This window comes from Sinocyclocheilus grahami, unplaced genomic scaffold, assembly GCF_001515645.1.
Source record: "Sinocyclocheilus grahami isolate Dianchi unplaced genomic scaffold, SAMN03320097.WGS_v1.1 scaffold1085.1, whole genome shotgun sequence".
Classification (NCBI taxonomy): Eukaryota; Metazoa; Chordata; class Actinopteri; order Cypriniformes; family Cyprinidae; genus Sinocyclocheilus; species Sinocyclocheilus grahami.
In genome coordinates this window covers 435,248-457,309 of record NW_015506264.1, presented here as the reverse complement: position 1 = coordinate 457,309, position 22,062 = coordinate 435,248, and the positions used below count along the sequence as shown (strand labels likewise).

At 37.4% G+C, this 22,062-nt stretch overlaps 1 protein-coding gene across 1 annotated transcript in view; it reads left to right on the top strand.

The window, feature by feature from the left end:
• LOC107566568 (matrix-remodeling-associated protein 5-like) overlaps positions 1-21,585 on the top strand; it is a 40,344-nt gene extending 18,759 nt beyond the window's left edge. The window contains exons 7-13 of the mRNA XM_016252046.1: positions 7,929-8,084; positions 9,401-9,530; positions 9,735-10,125; positions 11,524-13,860; positions 14,014-15,606; positions 16,475-17,375; positions 19,666-21,585. Of these exons, the coding sequence (XP_016107532.1) occupies positions 7,929-8,084; positions 9,401-9,530; positions 9,735-10,125; positions 11,524-13,860; positions 14,014-15,606; positions 16,475-17,375; positions 19,666-21,568 (7,411 nt within the window). The 3' untranslated portion in view covers positions 21,569-21,585. The remainder of the gene's footprint in view (positions 1-7,928; positions 8,085-9,400; positions 9,531-9,734; positions 10,126-11,523; positions 13,861-14,013; positions 15,607-16,474; positions 17,376-19,665) is intronic.
• Positions 21,586-22,062: the final 477 nt, after the last annotated feature.

The following is a 22,062-nucleotide window of genomic DNA, read 5'->3' as shown; positions in this document are numbered from 1 at the left end:
TCCAGAGTGAGCAAAAGGGCTGGCAGAATCACTCTGGACCCCTCACATCCAGCACACTCCCTCTTTGAACTGGTCGACCCTACAGAGCACTGAGCACCAGAATGGCCAGACACAGGAACAGTTTCTTCCCTCAGGCCATCCATCTCATGAACACTTGACAATAACTGTGGAACACACACTATTTATACACTCATACACTTATTTATCTAACACACATACTCAGTCTACACCTCAAATTTGCACATAATATACAGTACCTGTACATACAAAACTGTCTATTGTAATATACCTGCACACACAATTGTCAATTTATATATTGTTATTCCTAATTTACTATTTGTTCTATTTTTTATTATCTGTGTTTTTTGTTCTGTCACTGTCATTCTGTTACACTGTGGAAGCTTCTGTCATGAAAACAAATTCATCGTATGTGTAAACATACCTGGCAATAAAGCTCATTCTGATTCTGAATTCTGATTCTGATTCTGATTACAGTACAAAGGGCATTGTGTAACATTTTACCAGATTACACTTATTTTCTTTTATTTTTTCCCCCACTAAATAGTTTTTCTCTAAATGTTTAGATTTTATAAAATTATTGAACTAATTTTTGTAGAGTAACTTTTGCTGCTGAATTATCCACTAACCTAGTTTATAATAGTAGCCTATTTTTCTCATAGATTATGAATATATATTTTTTTATTTGCTATTTTTCTTTATAATGAAGTTGTCTATATTTAGTAGATTGTGTGTAATACATAAAAGAGTGATGATCGGGTCAACACACACTGAGGTATAGAAATAAAAAAAAACTGTGCTGGTATCGGATTGGTATCGGTATTGTCCGATACTCAGAACTTTTGGTATCGGATCGGTATCGGTATTGTCCGATACTCAGAACTTTTGGTATCGGATTGGTATCGGTGTGTTTTTTGTTCTGTCACTGTCATTCTGTTACACTGTGGAAGCTTCTGTCATGAAAACAAATTCATCGTATGTGTAAACATACCTGGCAATAAAGCTCATTCTGATTCTGAATTCTGATTCTGATTCTGATTACAGTACAAAGGGCATTGTGTAACATTTTACCAGATTACACTTATTTTCTTTTATTTTTTCCCCCACTAAATAGTTTTTCTCTAAATGTTTAGATTTTATAAAATTATTGAACTAATTTTTGTAGAGTAACTTTTGCTGCTGAATTATCCACTAACCTAGTTTATAATAGTAGCCTATTTTTCTCATAGATTATGAATATATATTTTTTTATTTGCTATTTTTCTTTATAATGAAGTTGTCTATATTTAGTAGATTGTGTGTAATACATAAAAGAGTGATGATCGGGTCAACACACACTGAGGTATAGAAATAAAAAAAAACTGTGCTGGTATCGGATTGGTATCGGTATTGTCCCATACTCAGAACTTTTGGTATGGGATCGGGATCGGTATTGTCCGATACTCAGAACTTTTGGTATCGGATCGGTATCGGTATTGTCCGATACTCAGACCTTTTGGTATCGGATTGGTATCGGTATTGTCCCATACTCAGAACTTTTGGTATGGGATCGGGATCGGTATTGTCCGATACTCAGAACTTTTGGTATCGGATTGGTATCGGTATTGTCCCATACTCAGAACTTTTGGTATCGGATTGGTATCGGTATTGTCCCATACTCAGAACTTTTGGTATGGGATCGGGATCGGTATTGTCCGATACTCAGAACTTTTGGTATCGGATTGGTATCGGTATTGTCCCATACTCAGAACTTTTGGTATTGGATTGGGATCGGTTCTGAAAAATGGTATCGTGCATCCCTAGTATAAAGCGTGTCTCCGTGGCGAGTTGATAAAGCCCAGCGCTCCGTCAGCACTCCTCTGTTTCCACTCAGTGAATTTGAAGTTCAAGGCCTGATGATTAATGATAATAATCACCTCAGCACTGATAGTTAATTAACACCACATGCTCATTATCTGTCAGACCTCACATCCTTATACTATTTAGCAATTTTCTGTTGTCAAAGGTAAGAAAGGTTTGAGATTCCATTGCTGTCTAGCAGCTGCTTCCCATTTAGTCCCAATTAAATCACTGAGCTTGTGTTCCTGTCAGAAGAAAGAAGCGTTTTGTTTTCTGTTGCCAGCTAGGTCATCATAGCATAATATCCACATACAATAAACTTGTACAGACCTTTTAGATGTTGAGCTTCCCTTTAATAGGTTAACATTTTTTTAACAAACGTTTGACATTTTGTTTTCTTTAATCAGAATCATTATGAACATTTCCACTGTTCAAAATCACCATTGATTGTGTGGTCGAAATGACATTTAAAATAATTTCGGAATTAAATGTTTTCTGTCTTTCGAAGGCTATTTTTTTGTCATAAATGCACACAAAGTCTAGGATAGGTTCAAAACGATAAAATAAAACAAATGAACTACAGTTTAAACTGAAATTAAATGCAATTAGTGGAACTTTAGAGTGTTGTTTTTGACATTCTTAAGTAGGACTTAAGTACATCTTTATATGCAATTCATTATTACATCTATTGCCTTTTAATATATTACATATTAATATTATATTGCATGAGGATGTGATATAGTACTTTACACATGCTTTAATATGTTAGTCAACATCAAAATAAAACACAATCAAAAACACACAAAAGGCATGTGAGAAAGCACAGTGGACCAAAGTCCTCTTTTCACATGAAAGTAAACTTTGCATTTCATTTGGAAATCAAGGTCCCAGAGTCTGGAGGAAGAGTGGAGAGGCACAGAAACCATGTTGCTTGAAGTCCAGTGTGAAGTTTCCACAGTCAGTGATGATTTGGGCTGCCATGTCATGTGCTGGTGTTGGTCCACTGTGTTTTCTGAAGTCCACAGTCAACGCAGCCATCTACCAGGAAATTTGAGAGCACTTCATGCTTCCTTCTGCTGACAAGCTTTATGGAGATGCTGATTTCATTTTCCAGCAGGACTTGACACCTGCCCACACTGCCAAAAGCACCAAAAGCTGGTTCAATGACCATGGTGTTACTGTGCTTGATTGGCCTGCAAACTCGCCTGACCTGAACCCCATAGAGAATCTATGGGGTATTCATAACTAGTGGATACCTAGCTGCTAAAACTCTGCATATGTGGTATCTGGCAGATATTGTGTCTCGTTTTAAGCAAAAACTCAGTTAAATTTGATATTTTATGTTCAAGACTGAATATATTAAGTTATTTTGCTTCTCAAGTAAATGTGTTTTATGGAGGTGTCTTTAAGAATATACTAAAAAAAAGACTGAAAAATCACTGGTAACAATTTACTTAAAGCCTTTATGTACAATGCATTATAAGGCATATCTTTTCATAATTAATTGTAACCAAAGTTGAAATGCATTATAGTATTTGCAGATTTCTTGTTACACTGCAAAAAATTATTTTCTTACTAAGTAGGCTATTTTTGTCTTGTTTTCTAGTATAAATATTAAAAAAAATCTTTAATCAAGATACATTTATTTTACAAGTAAAATGACTTAATATATTATGTTTTGTTTTCTGAAAGAAATATCAAAATGTTTAGATATTTATACTAGAAAACAAGACAGAAATACTAAGTAAGAGAATTTTTTTTTTTTTAGTAGTGCACATCTGAAATTAGTTTTAACGCATTTTACTTTCATAAGGAATAGGGTTGCAAAGGGGTGGAAAATTTCCTGTAAATTTCCGGGAAACTTTCCAAAAATCCCTGGAATATAAAAAAAAAAATCCTTTTTGCAACCCTAGTAAGGAATAGATATTATATACAATTATTCATGAGCTCATATAATGCATGTGCATTACAATGCAAAATTAATGCATCAAAATACTTTTATAATGCATTATGTATAAAGACTTCAAGTAAATTTTTATGCAAATAATTGAATAATTCTGCACCAAAATAGTAATAACTTACTTTCATATGACCTTTCCTGTGTGTTTTGCCTCTGAAAGTCACAGTACATTTTCATCAGTATATTAGTACAGAACAATTTCCATCTAAAAAATCAAGACTGTTTGATTCCTTCACAGTTTGATTATTGCCCCTGCTGAACTTCTCCAGGCTCCTCAGAAGGACATCGTTTGGTGGAGGGGAGCGGCAGCTCTTAAACACCCAGCGGCTGACGACACGAGATGATGATCATGAGTCTGTCAACCTGCTGCAAACCCATCTCAGCGAACACGCAATCTCCCAGAGCTGTAAACTCACTTACACCCAAACACACATATCATCTGACCTCCAACACACACTCGTTTAGCGCTTAAAGGGACGGTTCAAATGAAATGAAAATGCATTAACTCCTCATTCCCTTTAAATGGTTTTCTGGGCCCATATGTGCACAAAGTTTAATTTGGAAATTGCATGTTTTGCTTTCCGCATTGGACTGGATCACTATGAATGATCCTGATACAAATGTCCCAAATTTACCAAATCTGGATTGCATATCTCCCATTTGCAGTTTCTTTTAAAGAATAATTATCACATTATATATTTATTACGATGTCATCAGCGTTAAACCACTCAAAAGCTGTTTCTAACAACTGCATCCTTCTTTGCATGTGCACAACCAGTCAAAAGTTTAGAATATTTGTTTGTTTTTTATTATTAATGTTTCTGAAAGTAGTTTTTTCTGCTCACCGAGGCTGTATTTATTTTATCAAAAATACAGTAAAAGCAGTAAAATTGTGAAATAGTATTACAATTTTAAATAACTGGTTTCTATCTGAATATATTTTAAAATGTAATTTATTTAGAGCATATTAGGAACAATTTCTGAAGGATCATGTGACACTGAAGACTGTGTAGTAAGGATGCTGAAGATGTTTGCATCACAGGAAGATATTATATTTTGCAGTATATTCGCATGGAAAACATTTATTTTAAATCATAATAATATTTTACGGTTTTGCTGTTTTTACTGAACTTTTAATCAAATGAATGCAGCCTAGGTGAACAGAAGAGGATGTGTGTGTGTGTGTGTGTGTGTGTGTGTGTGTGCTTGCGTGTGTGTGTGCTTGCGTGTGTGTGCACTAATAAAAATAGCAAAAATACACAACAAAATTACAATACATTTTAAACACATAAAACACAAAAACAAAAGATACAAATTAAACTAAATTCAAAATATTACCAAAAAATATAATAGTCAAATTTTTTGACTCAAGATTATGCTTGAATTTTGTATTTATTTATAATCTTTAAATGAACAATTTCTCTAAAACTAAGACTAATTTGATAAAGAAAGGTTTATTTCGTTTTAAAGCCAGTGCCTTTTCTCTTGTTCACAACCATTATAGAAATGCTGGATATAAATATCAGTCTGTTTTCTGTTTGCAGATATTGCTTGAAGTAGTCAGATGATATGCCTGTTTTTTTATTAAGAATATATTATATATTATGAATTTATAGGACTCGAGTGTCTCATTAGAGAAAGTAATGATATTAATATGGTCTGCAGTTAACAATTAACTAATGTTAACAAATGTGACCTTATTTCGAAAATGTTGCCTTCATATGATCATAAATAATCTGCGCATGCAATTCCTTTGTCGTGTAATGTAGTTCTTTATTAAAATCATGTGGTTTATAATATTACGAGAATTTGAATTGCAAGATATAAATTTAGTCATTTAGAGCAACAAATTCAGAATTGTGAGGTAAAGTTACAATTACATTGTTTTTTTTAATTCTGCGGCACAAAACAAAAACTAATTCCTAAATATGAATTTAGAGTCTGTTTTCTGTTTGCAGATATTGCTTGAAGTAGTCAGATGATACGCCTGTTGTTTTATTAAGAATATATTATATATTATGAATTTATAGGACTCGAGTGTCTCATTAGAGAAAGTAATGATATTAATATGGTCTGCAGCTCATTAGTTTTATTAGTTGGAGATCTCTGTGAATTTCTTCTGCGGGTTTAATCTGCTCTGCCAATGAGACGAGACACGCTTCAGAAACATCATTCAACATAAACAGAAGTAAAAATGTGAAACAACTAAATTGGCTTATTGCTATTATGAAACATCTGAAAACAGTAAAATAATAAGATACAAAAATCATTTAAAAAGGTAACACTTTACAGTCAGGTTTCTGCATGAACAGATACAACTTTTGGTTTTAATAATATATTAGTAAATGTTGAAATTAACATTAACCTTCTGTTTCATAAGTAATTTTCATTGGCTGTTCATGTTATTTAATGTATAATTATTATGATATAAATGTATTGCTTATTGTTAGCTACATAATGCATTAACTAATGTTAACAAATGTGACCTTATTTCGAAAATGTTGCCTTCATATGATCATAAATAATCTGCGCATGCAATTCCTTTGTCGTGTAATGTAGTTCTTTATTAAAATCATGTTTATAATATTACGAGAAGTTTGAATTGCAAGATATAAATTTAGTCATTTAGAGCAACAAATTCAGAATTGTGAGGTAAAGTTACAATTACATTGTTTTTTTTAATTCTGCGGCACAAAACAAAAACTAATTCCTAAATATGAACTTAAAATTGCGACTCAGAAAGTAGTCGATAAAAAAGTCACAATTAGCTTTAGTTCTTTTTTTAATTCCATGGCGGAAGCAAGCTTATAAAATGTAGCTCATCCAATCAGAACATAATTTATGTATCATATGTGACTGTAAAACATTATATGATTATAAAATGTGAATTCCTTGAATCTCAATTGCTAATTAAAGTACTTATGAAGAAAATGGCTTGCGCAACTCTTCATAAAGTAAGCTGCGTTGCAAAGGAATTATCTGCCAGGAAAATAAATGCAAATAAAAATAATACAAAGGCTTGTGTGTTAGTTCAGTGCTCTAGAGTGATTCAACACACAGCTCTGTTGTTGTTGTTGTTGTTGTGTAAAATAGGCAATAAAAGCAGCAGTCCGAGGTATTTTTAACCCAGTCTTTGAATCTGTGCTGAACCAGGACCACCAAGAACCGTTCACTGAACCGCTGACTAAACAATCACAGCCTCTCATTACACACAGTATATCAAGCTTTGCATGCATACTGTAATATCCACCTTCCGTTTGAAAAGATGCAAATGCTTTTGGTGTCTGAAACAAATAGTGACAAATAGTTCATTCTGTGGCACCATTATTTATAGTAAAGAATGGTCTCGGATTGCAGACTTAAAATGGACTGTGGTGTAATCATGACTTGAAAAGACAATGTTGCTAACTTGAAGTATGTTGCATGTTTATGTTATAACCTATGCATACTGATGCTTTAAATTAATGTTTTTAATGTTATGCATGAAAACGAAATTTTTCCATTTGAGTGTTATGATTCAATGCAATTGCTTTTAGAATTCCTCAAAATGACTAATAAATGCATTGATCGATGTTAATGTTATGTAATGCATTAACTAGCGTTAACCAATCTGACCTTATTTCTTACGAGTCACCTTCAAATTATCATAAAGTCTGAACATGTTTGATTTCATGCATGGAAATGAAATTGTTTCCATTTGAGTATTATGATCCAATGCAATTGCTTTAAAACAAACTCCAAAACTCCTCAAAATAAAATGATTTGAGCTGCTCAGTCTGTGTCTGTGTTGTTTAATTGATCGTGTTTCAGTAGATGGGTGTTTTTACTGGGTTTCTCTCAGTTTAGCTCCTCCTTCCTCAGGCTTGGGTTTCACAATCGCTGTTCTCCAGCTCTACTCTGAGGTTCTGTGCAGACAGTGAAGCACCTCACGGGATCCTCATGGAGTTTATTCATGTGTGAGTTCATTCTGTGTTTTTTTTACTTGCTGCTGTTTAGTCCTGTTGCATCTATCAAGTATATGAAAACCGGGAGAATATTTATAACAGGATGCTGTGGTACTTTATTCTGGTGGATTCTATGTGAAGCTGATGTAAGTGAGATCTGCTTGAAGGAAATTGCTGGTGCTGCTGGTCAGTTTTTGTGGCTCCGGCGGGGTTTGTCCGCGGCAGTGCATCTGCTCTGCTCCTGCTGAAGTGCACTGCACCTTCCGTGCGCTCCTGACCGTTCCCACGGGCATCTCCAGACAGGTCCAGCGCATTAACTTTGGGCAAGTCATGGCAGAAACTGAAGGTTTATCATAGGATCATGTATCTGAAATATTAAGAGTGATTGATTCCTTTTGGAATCAAAACTCTTTATAATCTTGACAAAATACATATCGTCGGAAAGGTCTGAGTCTCAAGATTTCATATTTTGTTATAGAAGTAATACTGAGAGATACATTTATACATTTGTGACAGAAAAATGCATAAAAAAAATCAATGGAGTTTGGATGGCACCTGGTGGCTGTTTGAGGTATAACACCTAAACAAAATTGCATAGGAACCTCAACTTTTTTAATATCAACTTCAAATTTGGAACATAACTCATTTAGACTTATGGCTTTAATCTCATATCAATATATAAAATATAATATAATATAAATATAATATAATCAAAATAGTACAGTACAGTACATTTTCTTTACAGTAAATTTAAACTTCTATAACTGTTTATGCTTTCATTTTTTTGCAATGATTTCACTTCTGCAATGATCTGCTGATTGTCTTCTTTAAAAAATAGATCAACCTTATGTCTGTATTCAAAACCGTTCATGAATTATAACAATTTAAGTTTGAATAGTGCACTTTCACGTATATGTTCAAAGGGGGGGGGGGTGACAGTTAAGAGTTAAACCATTTTAAGCATTTAAAAGTCAGTTTCTGTACAAGCTCAAACCTTAAAGTGTTAATTAAAAAAACAAACAGTTAAGAGTTAATGTAACACTCATTGACACTATATATGGGGTAAGTTGTCACATCTGACTAACTGTTATAAGAAACCTCAACAGATTGCACAGCGAAAATTGCTTTCAGCAAAACTTCAACTAAAGCAATTATTAGATTTACTGAAGAAATTGAGAGTAGTTCTATTCAAGCAAACGTGTTCTGGTATTCTGGTCTCAAGATAATATCTCAGGTCTCTCGTGTATGTAAAAATCATGAGTCTCGCAAACTTTAAGACTTTAATACTTAGTCAATACTATGGTGTGATCACAGGATAGAATTTAAAAAATATTGCATTATTAGACCGCTTTCAACCACATATTTGAAATCAACATGCAAAGAGAGAAAATAAGCATTTGTATCGTGACTTTTTGCTCAAAACCACACAGTTGCTGAGATATTGTAGACCTTGAGACAACTTCTCTGTGACAACTAGCCCCAACCTTTCATACTATATATGTGTACATACAAATTAAGCATTTTTATTTATGCATTTAGTTTTTATCCAGAGTGAGTTACAAAAGAGGAACAACAATATTTGTACACTTCAGCATAAAGAAATAAACACAATGGTAACTATGCATTTGCTCTCTAACAGGTTTAACACTATAAATCACATCACAGACGTTTCCTTTGCTGGCCTTCGAAAACTAGAGCTGCTCATGATGCATGGCAACAACGTGCAGAAAATACCCGATGCTGCTTTTCAGGATCTGCTTTCATTACAGGTAAAATCACAGTCATCTGGTGAAGCACAGTAGAAGTCCTTCATGTGCGTAGCTCTAATTAATTAGGTCTAACTTAAAAAGGTTAAAAGTAAAAGTGACTATGGTGTTATGTTAGATTTCAAATGTTAAAAAGACTACAGCTGTAAGCGATGCATTGTTGTTTTGTCAAAATGACTCACTGTGAGTTCACTGTGTTCCCCGCAGGTTTTAAAAATGAGCTACAACAAACTGCGAGTCCTTACCGGTCACACCTTCTCTGGTTTGACGGCTCTTGTTAGACTCCATCTGGACCACAACCGCATCGAGTTCATCCACCCGGATGCATTCAGTGGCCTGACCTCACTGCGTCTGCTCCATCTAGAGGCCAACCATCTGCAAAAGCTCCATCCTGCTACATTTAGTACGTTCTCGCTGCTGCAGCGTTTTTCTGTGTCTACCCTGAAGCATCTGTATCTCTCTGAAAACCTCCTCAGCACGCTGCCCAGAAACATGCTGGAGAGCATGCCGCAGCTGGAGAACCTCTTCTTATACGCAAACCCGTGGAGCTGCGACTGCCGGATGAGCTGGTTACAGGACTGGAGTGCACGAAATCCAGGTAATTAGTTTCTGAGTGCTTCAGATGATCGTTGTCCAGATGTCACACTGTATAAACTTAGATATCGTATCCTGTTTCCTGTTTGTGCAGCAGTAGTTGAGTAGTGTTGAGGTTTGAGGTCAGCTCAGGTTGTAGTCTTTTGGTTCTGTTTTCATTCAGAATTCAGAATGCATATAGATTGCAATTTAATTTTCTAAAGAAATAAAGAAAATCTTCCAAACTTCTATTATAATAAAACAGTTATTTATATGTGTGTACATATATACATGTATGTGCGTGTTTGTTTGTGTATATAACAAGCTGAATAAATGAGCTTTCCATTGAGGTATGGTTTGTTAGGATATGACAATATTTGAAAATCTGGAATCTGAGGGTGCAAAAAAAAATCAAAATATTAAGAAAATCACCTTTAAATTTCCAAATGAACTTCTTAGCGATGCATATTACTAATCAAAAATTACATTTTGATATATTTATGGTAGGAAATTTACAAAATATCTTCATGGAACATGATCTTTACTTAATATCCTAATGATTTTTGGCATAAAAGAAAAAATTATAATTGTGACCCATACAATGTATTGTTGGCTATTGCTACAAATATCCCCCAGCGACTTAACACTGCTTTTGTGCTGCAGAGACACATATACATATGTATGTGTATATATATATATATACTGCCTTTCGAAGGTTTGGGGTCACTATATTTATATTTATTGATTTATGAAAGAAAATAATACTTAAATTAATAAAACTAATAAAAAGTGATAGTAAATAAATACATTTATATTATTACAAAAAAAATCTATTTTGAATAAATGCTGTTTATTCAATAAATGCTTTTTAACTTTTTATCAAAGAATCCTGAAAAAAAGTATCACAGGCTCCATAAAAATATTAAGCAGATTAACTGTTAACTGCGAAATATGAACTGTTTGATAATAAATCAGCATATTAGAATGATTTCTGAAGGATCATGTGACACTGAAGACTCTAGTTATGGTTGGTGAAAATTCACTTTGTCACTACTGCAATAAATTATATTTTAAAATATATTAAAATAGAAAACCATTATTTCAAATTGTAAAAATATTTCTCAATATTATACTGTTTTTAATGCGTTTTGATCAAATAAATGCAGCCTTGATGACCATAAGAGACTTATTTAATAAACATCAACAATCTTCTTCTTTTTGAAAAATCTGCACGTATGTTTTAATATTTATATTTTAACAAATGTATTTTATATTTAAAAAAATGTATCTGCTGTTGTTTCTATTTGGGCCTCTAACTTTTTTTCTTCAAAAAATATCAAAATTAGAGATGTTTGAGTATTTAGAACACTGAGTGAAGAACAAATTCCATCTTCTGAAGTCTGGATTTGTTTCGTTTTCCTAGGAGTGATGAAATGCAAGAAGGACAGAACATTTGCCAGCGGTCAGCTCTGTCCACTGTGCGCGTCTCCTAAACACCTTAAAGGACAAGACATCTCGGATCTCAAAGAGTTCGTCTGCTCTGGACCAGCTATCAGCTCTCCAGGAAAGAACGTCTCACAAGAGAACAACATGAGTGAGCTTCTGCCCATCGACAGGATCAAACCACCATTTGGAAACGTCTCCCTTGGTTTATCCGACGAGCATGGGACTAAAGTTGACTTGATCTGCCAAATACTTGAACCAAGAGAATCCACTAAAATCAGCTGGAATTATACAAAATCTCTCGAGATCGCTGCTAACGTGACTCTCTTCTTTGACCTGGAGTGTCCTGTGGACAGAGACAACTATGAAAGCTTTTGGAGGCTTCTTGCGTACTATAGTGATGTGCCTGTGCATCTGCGAAGGGAAATCATGCTAAGTAGAGAGCCGCAGCTTAGCTACAGATACAGACAGGACATGGAAAGGGATGCCTATTTTTACTCTGGTGTCCGAGCCAATGTTGTAGCCCGTCCATCTTGGCTCATGCAGTCCTTCATGAACATCAAGTTAAACAGGCCTTATTCCTCCTCCAAGAGTGTGAGACTCATTCTAAACACTCATTTGACTACCACCACAGACAAGGAGCCCGTCAGATCTTGGGTCATGATTGAGCATGACAATAAAACCCAGACGAGCTTCAGTTCTGTTGTGGGTGGTGCGATTGAAATGGACTGCCGTGTGCAAAGCTCTGGAAACGCAGCTGTTCACTGGATGGCGCCCGATGGGTCAAAGATTAAAGCTGCGTTCGGCTCGACCGACAAAAGAGTGACTGTTTCTAGCAGCGGCAAACTTCACATTAAATCTGTCGAGCACAGAGACTCTGGAGTTTATTATTGCATTGCTGAGTTTGCAGGAGATATTGATGTTCTGCCTTTCCGTTTTTCCGTTATGGAGTCCTCAACCCCGCTTCCAGGTGAAGAATTTGGAAACGCTTTAACAAAGTTTGTTGGCGAGTCTGCATCTTTGCCCTGTCTTACTACGGCGACTTCAGATGCTGTGGTGAATTGGATATTTCCAGATGGCAGTGTACTGAATGCCAAAGCAAATACATCCAGGGCTTTAGTCTTTCCCAATGGGACTTTGTTCATTCCTTATAGTCAGCTTAACAATAATGGATATCACAAATGTGTCGCCATGAACCAACACGGTGTGGATGTACTGGCGACTAAACTAACTGTTATGAGGCGGAAAGGAATCCAGCCACTGCGACAGTATCCCATCAGGCCGCAGTCTGCCGCGGGAGTGTCAACTAAGGTAAAAGCCTATTTGGAGGATGTAGAGGAAGCTTCCGGAGATGAAACTCAAAAGAGAGCTGTACCAAACAGAAGCTTTATTAATCGAAGGAAGGGTCCAAATGCAAGAACGCAAGGACGTTCTTTTGGCAACATCCACCATAGGCGACCCTTTAGAAAGGGCATGCCTGGACAACCAAACAGAACTGGCTTAACAAACCAAAGAACTGTTAATACCAAGAACAATATAGACCCTCAGAAGTGGGCCATTCTTTTGGCCAAAATCCGTGAGAAAACCTCTCTGAGGAACTCATCAGTTAACATTGTCCAACATGGCACTGCAGAGACGGTGAATGTAGATCATCCGAGGTCGATTGACAACATTGAGAGTTCTTCTGGAGACTCCAGTCCAAAAGAAGAGTCAAACACTTTCAGCATGCCACACCAAACGGATGTTTACCACAGGCATGCAATTACACCTCATATCAAGGGAAAAAATAATAACATATACCTAACGGCTCCTCCAGAATTACAAACTAGCTCAGACGAGGTGCCTTACATCTCAAATCCCACATCTGGAGCCCATTATGTTATGACAGAAGTGAATGTTGTAGAAAGAGGCCATGTGAGCACCATAAGTGCCAAAAATGACCAAGTAAATTCCAGGTCTGTCATCAAAGCTGAGTCTGAGAATGAAAATGAGCTAAATTTCTCCGGAAAGACTAGCGTCCAGTCACAGATTGGGGGTTTTGATTTTGGACAGCCTGACAGCAATTCATTTGCTACCATATCAAGCCCACGTGCTTCACCAAGTTCAGCGCCGTCCAGAGCAAAAGCTCATTGGAACTCCAGGAGAAGATTTGGAGGTAGGCGACGAATAAAATTGAGAAGGCCGTTCTCAAAGCTTCCGACAAGAAGACGATGGTCAACCTCTACAGCTGCAGGAGTTCATGTTCCAACTTTGAAATCAGATCCGACAAGCCCAGCTGAAGACGCAATGATCCATCCAACCTCTACAACTACTGCTCATATTTACTCCAGAAGCCCATCTGGAGACACATTGATTCATCCATCCATAACTACTGCTCACATTTACTCCAGAACCCCATCTGGAGACACATTGATCCATCCAACTAGTACAACCACTGCTCACATTTTTTCCACAAATCCAGCTGGAAGCTCGTCAATCCATCCAACTATCCCAGTAACAGCTCACATTTACTCCACAACCTTAGCTGAAAGCACATCGGAATATCCGACTACTAGTCCCATTTATCCTACAGTGCCGATGGTATTCCCAAATGCCATAAATGAGGAAAACACTATCTCCCTCCCGGATGAGAAAACTGGTTCAAAAATCCACAAAGTAAAGGCAAGCAATTTCCTCCATATCCAACAGATGCCTCCAAACTCTAGAAGCCCATCTGCATCTCCCCCCATGAGCACAATATCAGAGTTTGAGAATGAAGACATTACTCCTTTCGAGGTGGAAGAGGACAGAATCATTGCATCTGCAGAGGAGATGGATGAGTACTCTGTTCCCACGAGTGTAGATCCGACATCTCGACTTGGCGTTGAAACCATTTCACTGACAACTGCCCAGCAGGATTTCTCAGGCATGCTTTCAACAGCGTTACCAAAGGCCAACAAAGAAATTCATCCAACAGAGATCAGCTTTACTTTGAACACAGACGGGCTGGATGTCTTCCACTTACCTGAATCACACTTCAGCAATGTTCTAAGAGAGAACTATACATTGGAAGTAAGTTCTACAGAAGAATCTTTAGTCACCTCCATGCCACGGCCCCAAGACTACCCTTCACAAACAAATGAAAGCTTTAAAGAAGAAGAATCCATTCACAACCAAGTATCTTTCCCTTCAACACCAGAGACACTTGCAGAATCCATAATATCTGTTGGGAGACAAACCGAGTCTTTAGCCACAAGTTCACCATCGCCTACTCTTACTACTCAAACCAATGAGATTTACTTCTTACAACCAAACTCTGTTTCTAAGCAATACCAGAGGGAAAGGTTAGTCCATGGACTCGATGAACCTTTGATTCCTCCTACATCTCTGAATACTTCACCCACAATTACATTACCAGCAACTACAGCCATAATTCCCATTACAACCCAACACATTGGAACAACAACAGCACCTACTACACTGTCGACAGCTGGTACTATTACTGGGCCTATTTCGACCACTTCAGCTACTACGATGACGACTACTACTACTACTACTACTACACCTGCTATAAAGTCAACACTTAGTTATCTCTTACCAGACAATAGAATCCCATTTTACTCAAGAAATCCTGGAACGAACTACATCGATTCCAGGCACAGGGGAAGATTTCCCAGCGCTAACCACAGGTATCCGTACTATAACAGTAGAAATCATTCTGTGAATATTAGACCTAATATTATCAGAAAACCTTCCGTCACCACCTCACCTGTTGATTTAAACTCTCTCACCAACGTCAAATCAACTACTACACCTAAGATATTGACAGCAACTGCTCGATCTGCTACCTCGAGTCCCACAACTGCGTCAAGCACCACACAGCCAAACAACCAAATTCAGATCGATGAACCAGTGAACAGACAGTCAGGTGCAATTCTGTTTCCTCAAGGACCGCAAATGAGGCCCAGGATCACTGCTGCCAAACTCCACACAGTCACTGTGAATGCTGGGACAGATGTGCAGTTACCATGTGATTCTGTGGGGGAGCCGAAACCCCTCCTGACCTGGACCAAAGTCTCCACAGGTAACTCACATATGACAAGTAGTTACAGTTACAGTACATTATATGCAGGACTTGGGAGTATAATTTTAATGCATAAACCTTGATATAGCGTATATAATGATTCTATTTTTTGTATATTTTTATTAATAAGTTCTGTATATTTTTCTATTAATTTATTTGACCGATTTAATGTCTTATTTGTTTTTAATATAAATTGTATATTGTTTTTTAAATCAATTTGACGCATTTATTTATTATTTACTTTCAATCACTGTGTGTGTGTGTGTGTGTGTGTTTTTTTGTGTGTTTTTGTGTGTATATGCTATTACTTTACAATATATTCATTATATTATAGAGACTAAACAGAGGTTATGTAAAGCTAACAATATTATCAGTGTTTTTGTACAACCTCTGTGCCTACAAATTTAAAGCATCTATTATATTTCTAAATTCTAAGGCCCAATTTCACAGACAGGGCTTAGACTAAGCCAGGATTAGGACATTGTTCAATTAGGAAATGTAAGTAATTTTTATTAACATGCCTTAGAAAAAACATTACTGGTGTGCATCTTGAGACAAAACAAAGGCACTGATATATTTTAAGATCAATCAGTGCAAGTTTCTTTCAGTTAAAACAGATCAGACTTACATTTTAGTCTGGGACTAGGCTTAAGCCTTGTCTGTGAAACTTGGGGGGTATATATATATATATTTTTTTTTAAACGTTTGTTGTCTTATTTGTTTTTTTATATATACATACATTTTGTATTGTTTTTTTTAATTAATCTGACACCTTTTTATTTGTTTTCAGTCTCTTTTTTTTGTATATATGTGTCTAAATGACTACAAGCAGCTTTTCATTGGTTTAAATTCATTGAACTCTCGACAGGAGCTGTCATATCAATAAATACCAAAATCCAGCGATTTGAGGTCCAGTCCAATGGAACGTTTGTCATCCACAGCGTTCAGCTTCAGGACCGCGGGCAGTATCTGTGCAGCGCTCGCAATCCACACGGCATTGACAAGATGATGGTGACCCTAGTGGTGTTGGCCCACGCGCCCAGGATGATGCCTCCACGTCATAAAGATATAACAGTTTATCCAGGAAACAGTGCTTTCTTGGAATGCCAAGCACAAGGCCTCCCAATCCCAAACATCAGCTGGGTGCTTCCGGATCGATCGGTAGTGCGAGCCGTTAGTAACAGCAAACAGAAGGTCATGCTCTTCACCAATGGAACGCTTCAAGTCAAAAACACCAATTACCCGGACAAGGGCGTCTACAAATGCATAGCGAGCAACGCCGCTGGAGCCGACATGCTTTCCGTAAGGCTCCAAATCGCAGCCTCGCCTCCCACAATCCAAGAGCAGCTCTGGGAGAACTACACCGTCTCTGATGGCCAATCAGCTATCATGCACTGCACCGCTAAAGCCACACCCGATCCGACCATCCGCTGGGTCACGTTTACCAGCACACAGCTTCGCCCCTCGCAGTTCATCAATGGCAATTTGTTCGTTTTCCCCAACGGGACGCTGTTTATCCATAACCCTGCAGAGAAGGATTCTGGGAATTATGAATGCGTGGCTGTGAATTCGGTGGGTGTTGCTAAAAGGACTGTGAATCTGCAGGTGAAGAAAAGCTCCACTACTGCCAGAATCATGTCCACATCTGCACACAGTACAGATGTCCGCTACGGAGGTCAGCTGAGTCTCAGCTGTTCGGCCACTGGAAGCCCCAATCCCAGGATCATCTGGAGGACGCCGTCTAAAAAACTGGTTGATGCATATTACAGGTAAAATAATTGCATATTACTACATTTTCATTGGGGATGCAGCGAAATGAAAATTCTTGGCCGAAGCCATTAACGAACAAGATGAAACACTGGGTCGAATATTGAACTTTTTTTTCCCCCATGTCAATTTTTTTTACCATTGCATAAATTAAATAGCCTAAATGTGCTTTTTACTGTTGCTTTTCAAAGAAAAATTCAATTACAGAACAACAATTTAAAAATATTTATGTAATACTGAACATTTTTAACATTCTATCAGACATTATATCAACAAAGCACAATTTAACTTAAAATTAATAAGTTAGTAAAACAATATTTGTTGGCCATTTTTTGAAACCCCCTCCTTGAATCAGGCATGCATTTTTACTGTACAAATAAATGCAGCCTTCACTGTAAAAAATAAATCAAAAGTTGAGAACTTAAACGTTTAAGGCAACCAGCTTCAGGAGATGTTTGCGTTTTCTCAACTTGTTGTTGTATAAACTGAAAACTCAAAAATGCCCTGAAGCTGGTTGCCTTAAACTTTTACGTTTTCTCAACTTTTGATTTTTTGCAGTGTTGCTGAGCAGAAGGGACTTCTTTTAAAACACTAGAAAATATTACAGATCTCAATTTGAACACAATGGGCACCACACATATGGATTTTACTGTCTCTGGCTCTCTTTGGAATTATTTTGAATCTCTCCATATACACTGTTGGTTACAGAGCATGATTAACCGAATAGCAAAACAACATATTGTGTATCATGTAATTAATTACAGAGGACAGAAGAAACTAAATGGATACAGAGGGAAGACAAAAAGAACATTAATCAAATGCAGAGAAGAAAGCCCAGTTCTTCTGAATTAACAATTTTTTGCCCAAAAACATCATAAACCTAAGTTAGAAACCGTGAACACCAATGGTCTGTATGATCTGTTTTGGCTTATGATGCTTTTTGGAAACACAGCCTTGATTAGTAAATTTGTGGTTTTGGCACAATTGCATTTTTTGATACGCTTTGATAAAATGTCATGTGGTGCTACTAAAACAGAAATCCTTTTATATATGTGCAGCTTTACAGATGTACAAACAGGCATTGCTGACGTGTAAATGTGGGCAGTAGTTTGCTTATATCTGGTGTTTCTGACACTAGAAATCAAGGATTTCAGAATGTCTTTTTTTTGTTTGTTTGTTTTCACTAGAATGAAGTTTTGAGTTCTTAAAATAATTATCTTGATATGAACCAGAGCTCAAACACATTTTAATCAATATTTCTGCTCCCATGAGAATATTGGTTTGCTCTGGTTTTTAAATAAGTTAATCCAAATTTAGTTTTATAATTTGTAGGGAAAAATGGATCTTAACTCTTTCCCCACTAGCGTTTGTATGAAAAAGTTGCCATTATTGATAATTTTTACAAAATGTTCATGGCCCACAGAGTATTTTGAATATCTGAACATGCAATATGTCAAAAGAAAGAACTCAATTTAAAATTTTAAATAATTAATGTTAATTTAAAAAAAAAAAATCATTTTTCTAGCTTTATGCATTCTTTTTTTAACAACACTTGAATGTGGGCAAGTTTCATAATTGAAAAAAATAAATAAAAATGTTTTAACAAAAAGCTGAGCAAATGGCGTTTTTGTTAAAGACTATGTTTGGATCTGATTTAGATCGATGATAAAAACATAGATAAAGTTGATCACTTCCATCAACACCCCCAAAGCTTCACAGTACTAAACCACTTCCTCTGTCAAAATTTCATTCAGTAACTTTAATAAGGTTTGTTTTATATGCTGTTAAATGTTTGATGATCGTGTTATTTTGCATCAGTTTCTGCTGCTTCTTCACCGTGTTTTGGTCCAGGGATTCAGTACTCTTTTAGAAAATGTGTAATGGCGCCCACTACTGTACACCAGTGAAAACACAGAAAAACTGAAAATTCAGTCAATGGCGGGGAAAGAGTTTTTAGTTCTATTCCAACTTTTAAATAGCTCAAGTATGGTTTTTGCCATGATAACAGCGGAAAAAAACTGGCATGGTGTTAAAAAACAAGCAAATATGATATGAGCCCTTTAATAAATGATTTCAGAGTAAGTCGTTTTTTTGCATTTTTGTTGCAATAAATACTGCTTTTTCCACTGGAAGGAAGTTTTGAGTTCTGAAAGTATTTTTTTCCCCCATTGTGCAATGAACTCTTTAATCTCAAAAGATCAAGGAAAATTTGATTCCTCAAATTATAATAAATTATCCATTTACTAGTGTCACACTTATCAGAATGTAACCTCTTTTTATCCCTCGTTTCAGCTTTGATCGCAGAATGAAAGTGTTCGGCAACGGCACGCTCACCATCACGTCAGTGACCGAGAAGGATGAGGGAGACTATCTCTGTGTGGCCAGAAACAAAAGGGGCGACGACTACGTCCTCCTTAAAGTCAATGTGATGATGAAAGCGGCTAAAATCGACCACAAGTCACTGAGCGATCACGAGGTGTCGTTCGGAGGAGAGCTGAAAGTCGACTGCGTCGCTTCTGGTCTTCCTAATCCAGAAATCACGTGGAGTCTCCCAGATGGTACCATGGTCAACAGCATCCCTCAATCTGACGATAACGGGGTTCGTGCCAAGAGATACGTGATGTTCGATAATGGCACACTGTATTTAAACGAAGTTGGAATGAAGGAGGAAGGCGACTACACGTGCTATGCCGAGAATCGGATTGGGAAAGATGAAATGAAGGTTCATATCAAGGTGGTGGCGGATGCACCGATCATCCAAAGCAACGTTTACAGCATCGTCAAAGTTCCTTACGGAGAAACCGCCGTCCTCAACTGCAGTGCCAAAGGAGAGCCAACTCCCATAATCACATGGACGTCTCCGGCTCATCGCGCCATAGTGCCAGTTTCCCACAAGTACCAAATCGTCAACGATGGCACTTTGCGCATTCAAAAAATCCAGAGGTTTGACAGCGGGAATTATACGTGCTCAGCTAGGAACGTTGCGGGAATTGACAAGAAAGTCGTTCACGTTGAAGTCCTTGTGTCAACGCCGGTTATAAACGGATTTGAGAGTCTTGGGGTCATTCGTAAAGCTGTGGTAAAGGATCAGCGCGTACTTTTAGACTGCAAACCAAACGGAAACCCAATTCCGAGGATCATATGGGTGTTTCCCAACAACATTGTGCTTCCAGCGCCGTACTACGGCTCGAGTATTACGGTTCATCGCAACGGCACGCTGGACATCCACGCGGTGCGGATAAGCGATTCCGTCGCGCTTCTTTGCATCGCACGTAATGAAGGAGGAGAAGCCAAACTCCAGGTTCAACTCGAGGTGACCGAAGGAGTTGAAAAGCCTCGATTGCGAAATCCGCCTACAGAGTCCGTCCAACTCTCCGATGGGATAATAAATCTAAATTGTTCCGTAGAAGGAAAACCGTCGCCGGAGATCACTTGGATTCTCCCGAATGGGACGTCGCTTCTTAGGGGAACTAGTATTTTCCGTTTCCATCATCGATTTGATGGGACTTTGGTTATTAGAGACCCGTCGGTTTCCGAGATCGGACGGTATCAATGCGTCGGGCGCAACAACGCCGGATACGTCGAGCGAAACGTGACATTAGAGTCCAACAGAAAACCGGAAATCACTAACAAGTACAGCTCACTCGTCAGCATCATAAACGGCGAGAATCTGCATCTCAACTGTTTGTCCAGTGGTCAGCCGTTACCTGAACTTACCTGGACTCTACCGAACGGAGTCGTCCTAACCAGGCTGCAGACAACCGGACGCTATTCGGTCCTAAACAACGGCACTCTTGTTGTCCAAAGGACGTCTGTGTACGATAGAGGGATGTACCTCTGCCAAACGACTCATGAGCATGGATCGTCCAGCCTGTCGGTTTCGGTGATAGTAATTGCGTATCCGCCGCGGATAACCAAAGGACCCTCGCCGGTGACTTACGCTAGTCCAGGTGTGGCCGTTCAGTTAAACTGCGTTCCTCTCGCTACACCTAAAGCCGAGGTGGTTTGGGAAATGCCTGACGGTCTTCAGCTGAAGGTTGGCATCCAGCCGCGACTTTATGGAAACAAGTATCTCCATCCGCAAGGTTCACTGGTCATTCAGAACCCTTCCGGCAGAGACAATGGCGTTTATAAGTGCACCGCCAAAAACGTGGTCGGTAGCGACAGCAGATCAACTTACGTCTATGTGTTTTGATGCAAACTAACTTTACAGACAAGCCCAAAGAACTGCGTTAAGACTGTTCGTACAAAAATATACATCATCTTTTGGAATCACTTTCTACTGACTCTTGTAAATATGAAAGCGTGATATTTTAATCCCCTTCAAATGAAGCGACTCTGGAGTATCTGTACGTTAATGGATGTTCATTAATGCTCTTTGGGAAGTAAACTGATAATCAAGCTCACATGGAATTTGCACCAATAGATCTCTTCAAAATTCACTAAATTCTACACATGGTTGTTTGTTTATTTGGTAACACTTTACTTAAAACCTGTATGTATAATGCATTATAAAAGTAGTTTTAATGCATTGCCAGTTAACACTTTATAACACTATGCATGTTACACTATGCATTTTAAATTTGGTAATTTACAACGCACATTTTGAGTAATTATAATGCATTATACCCCCTAATAACCCTTTACCATGCATTATACATAAATGCTTTAAGTAAAGTGTTACCATTT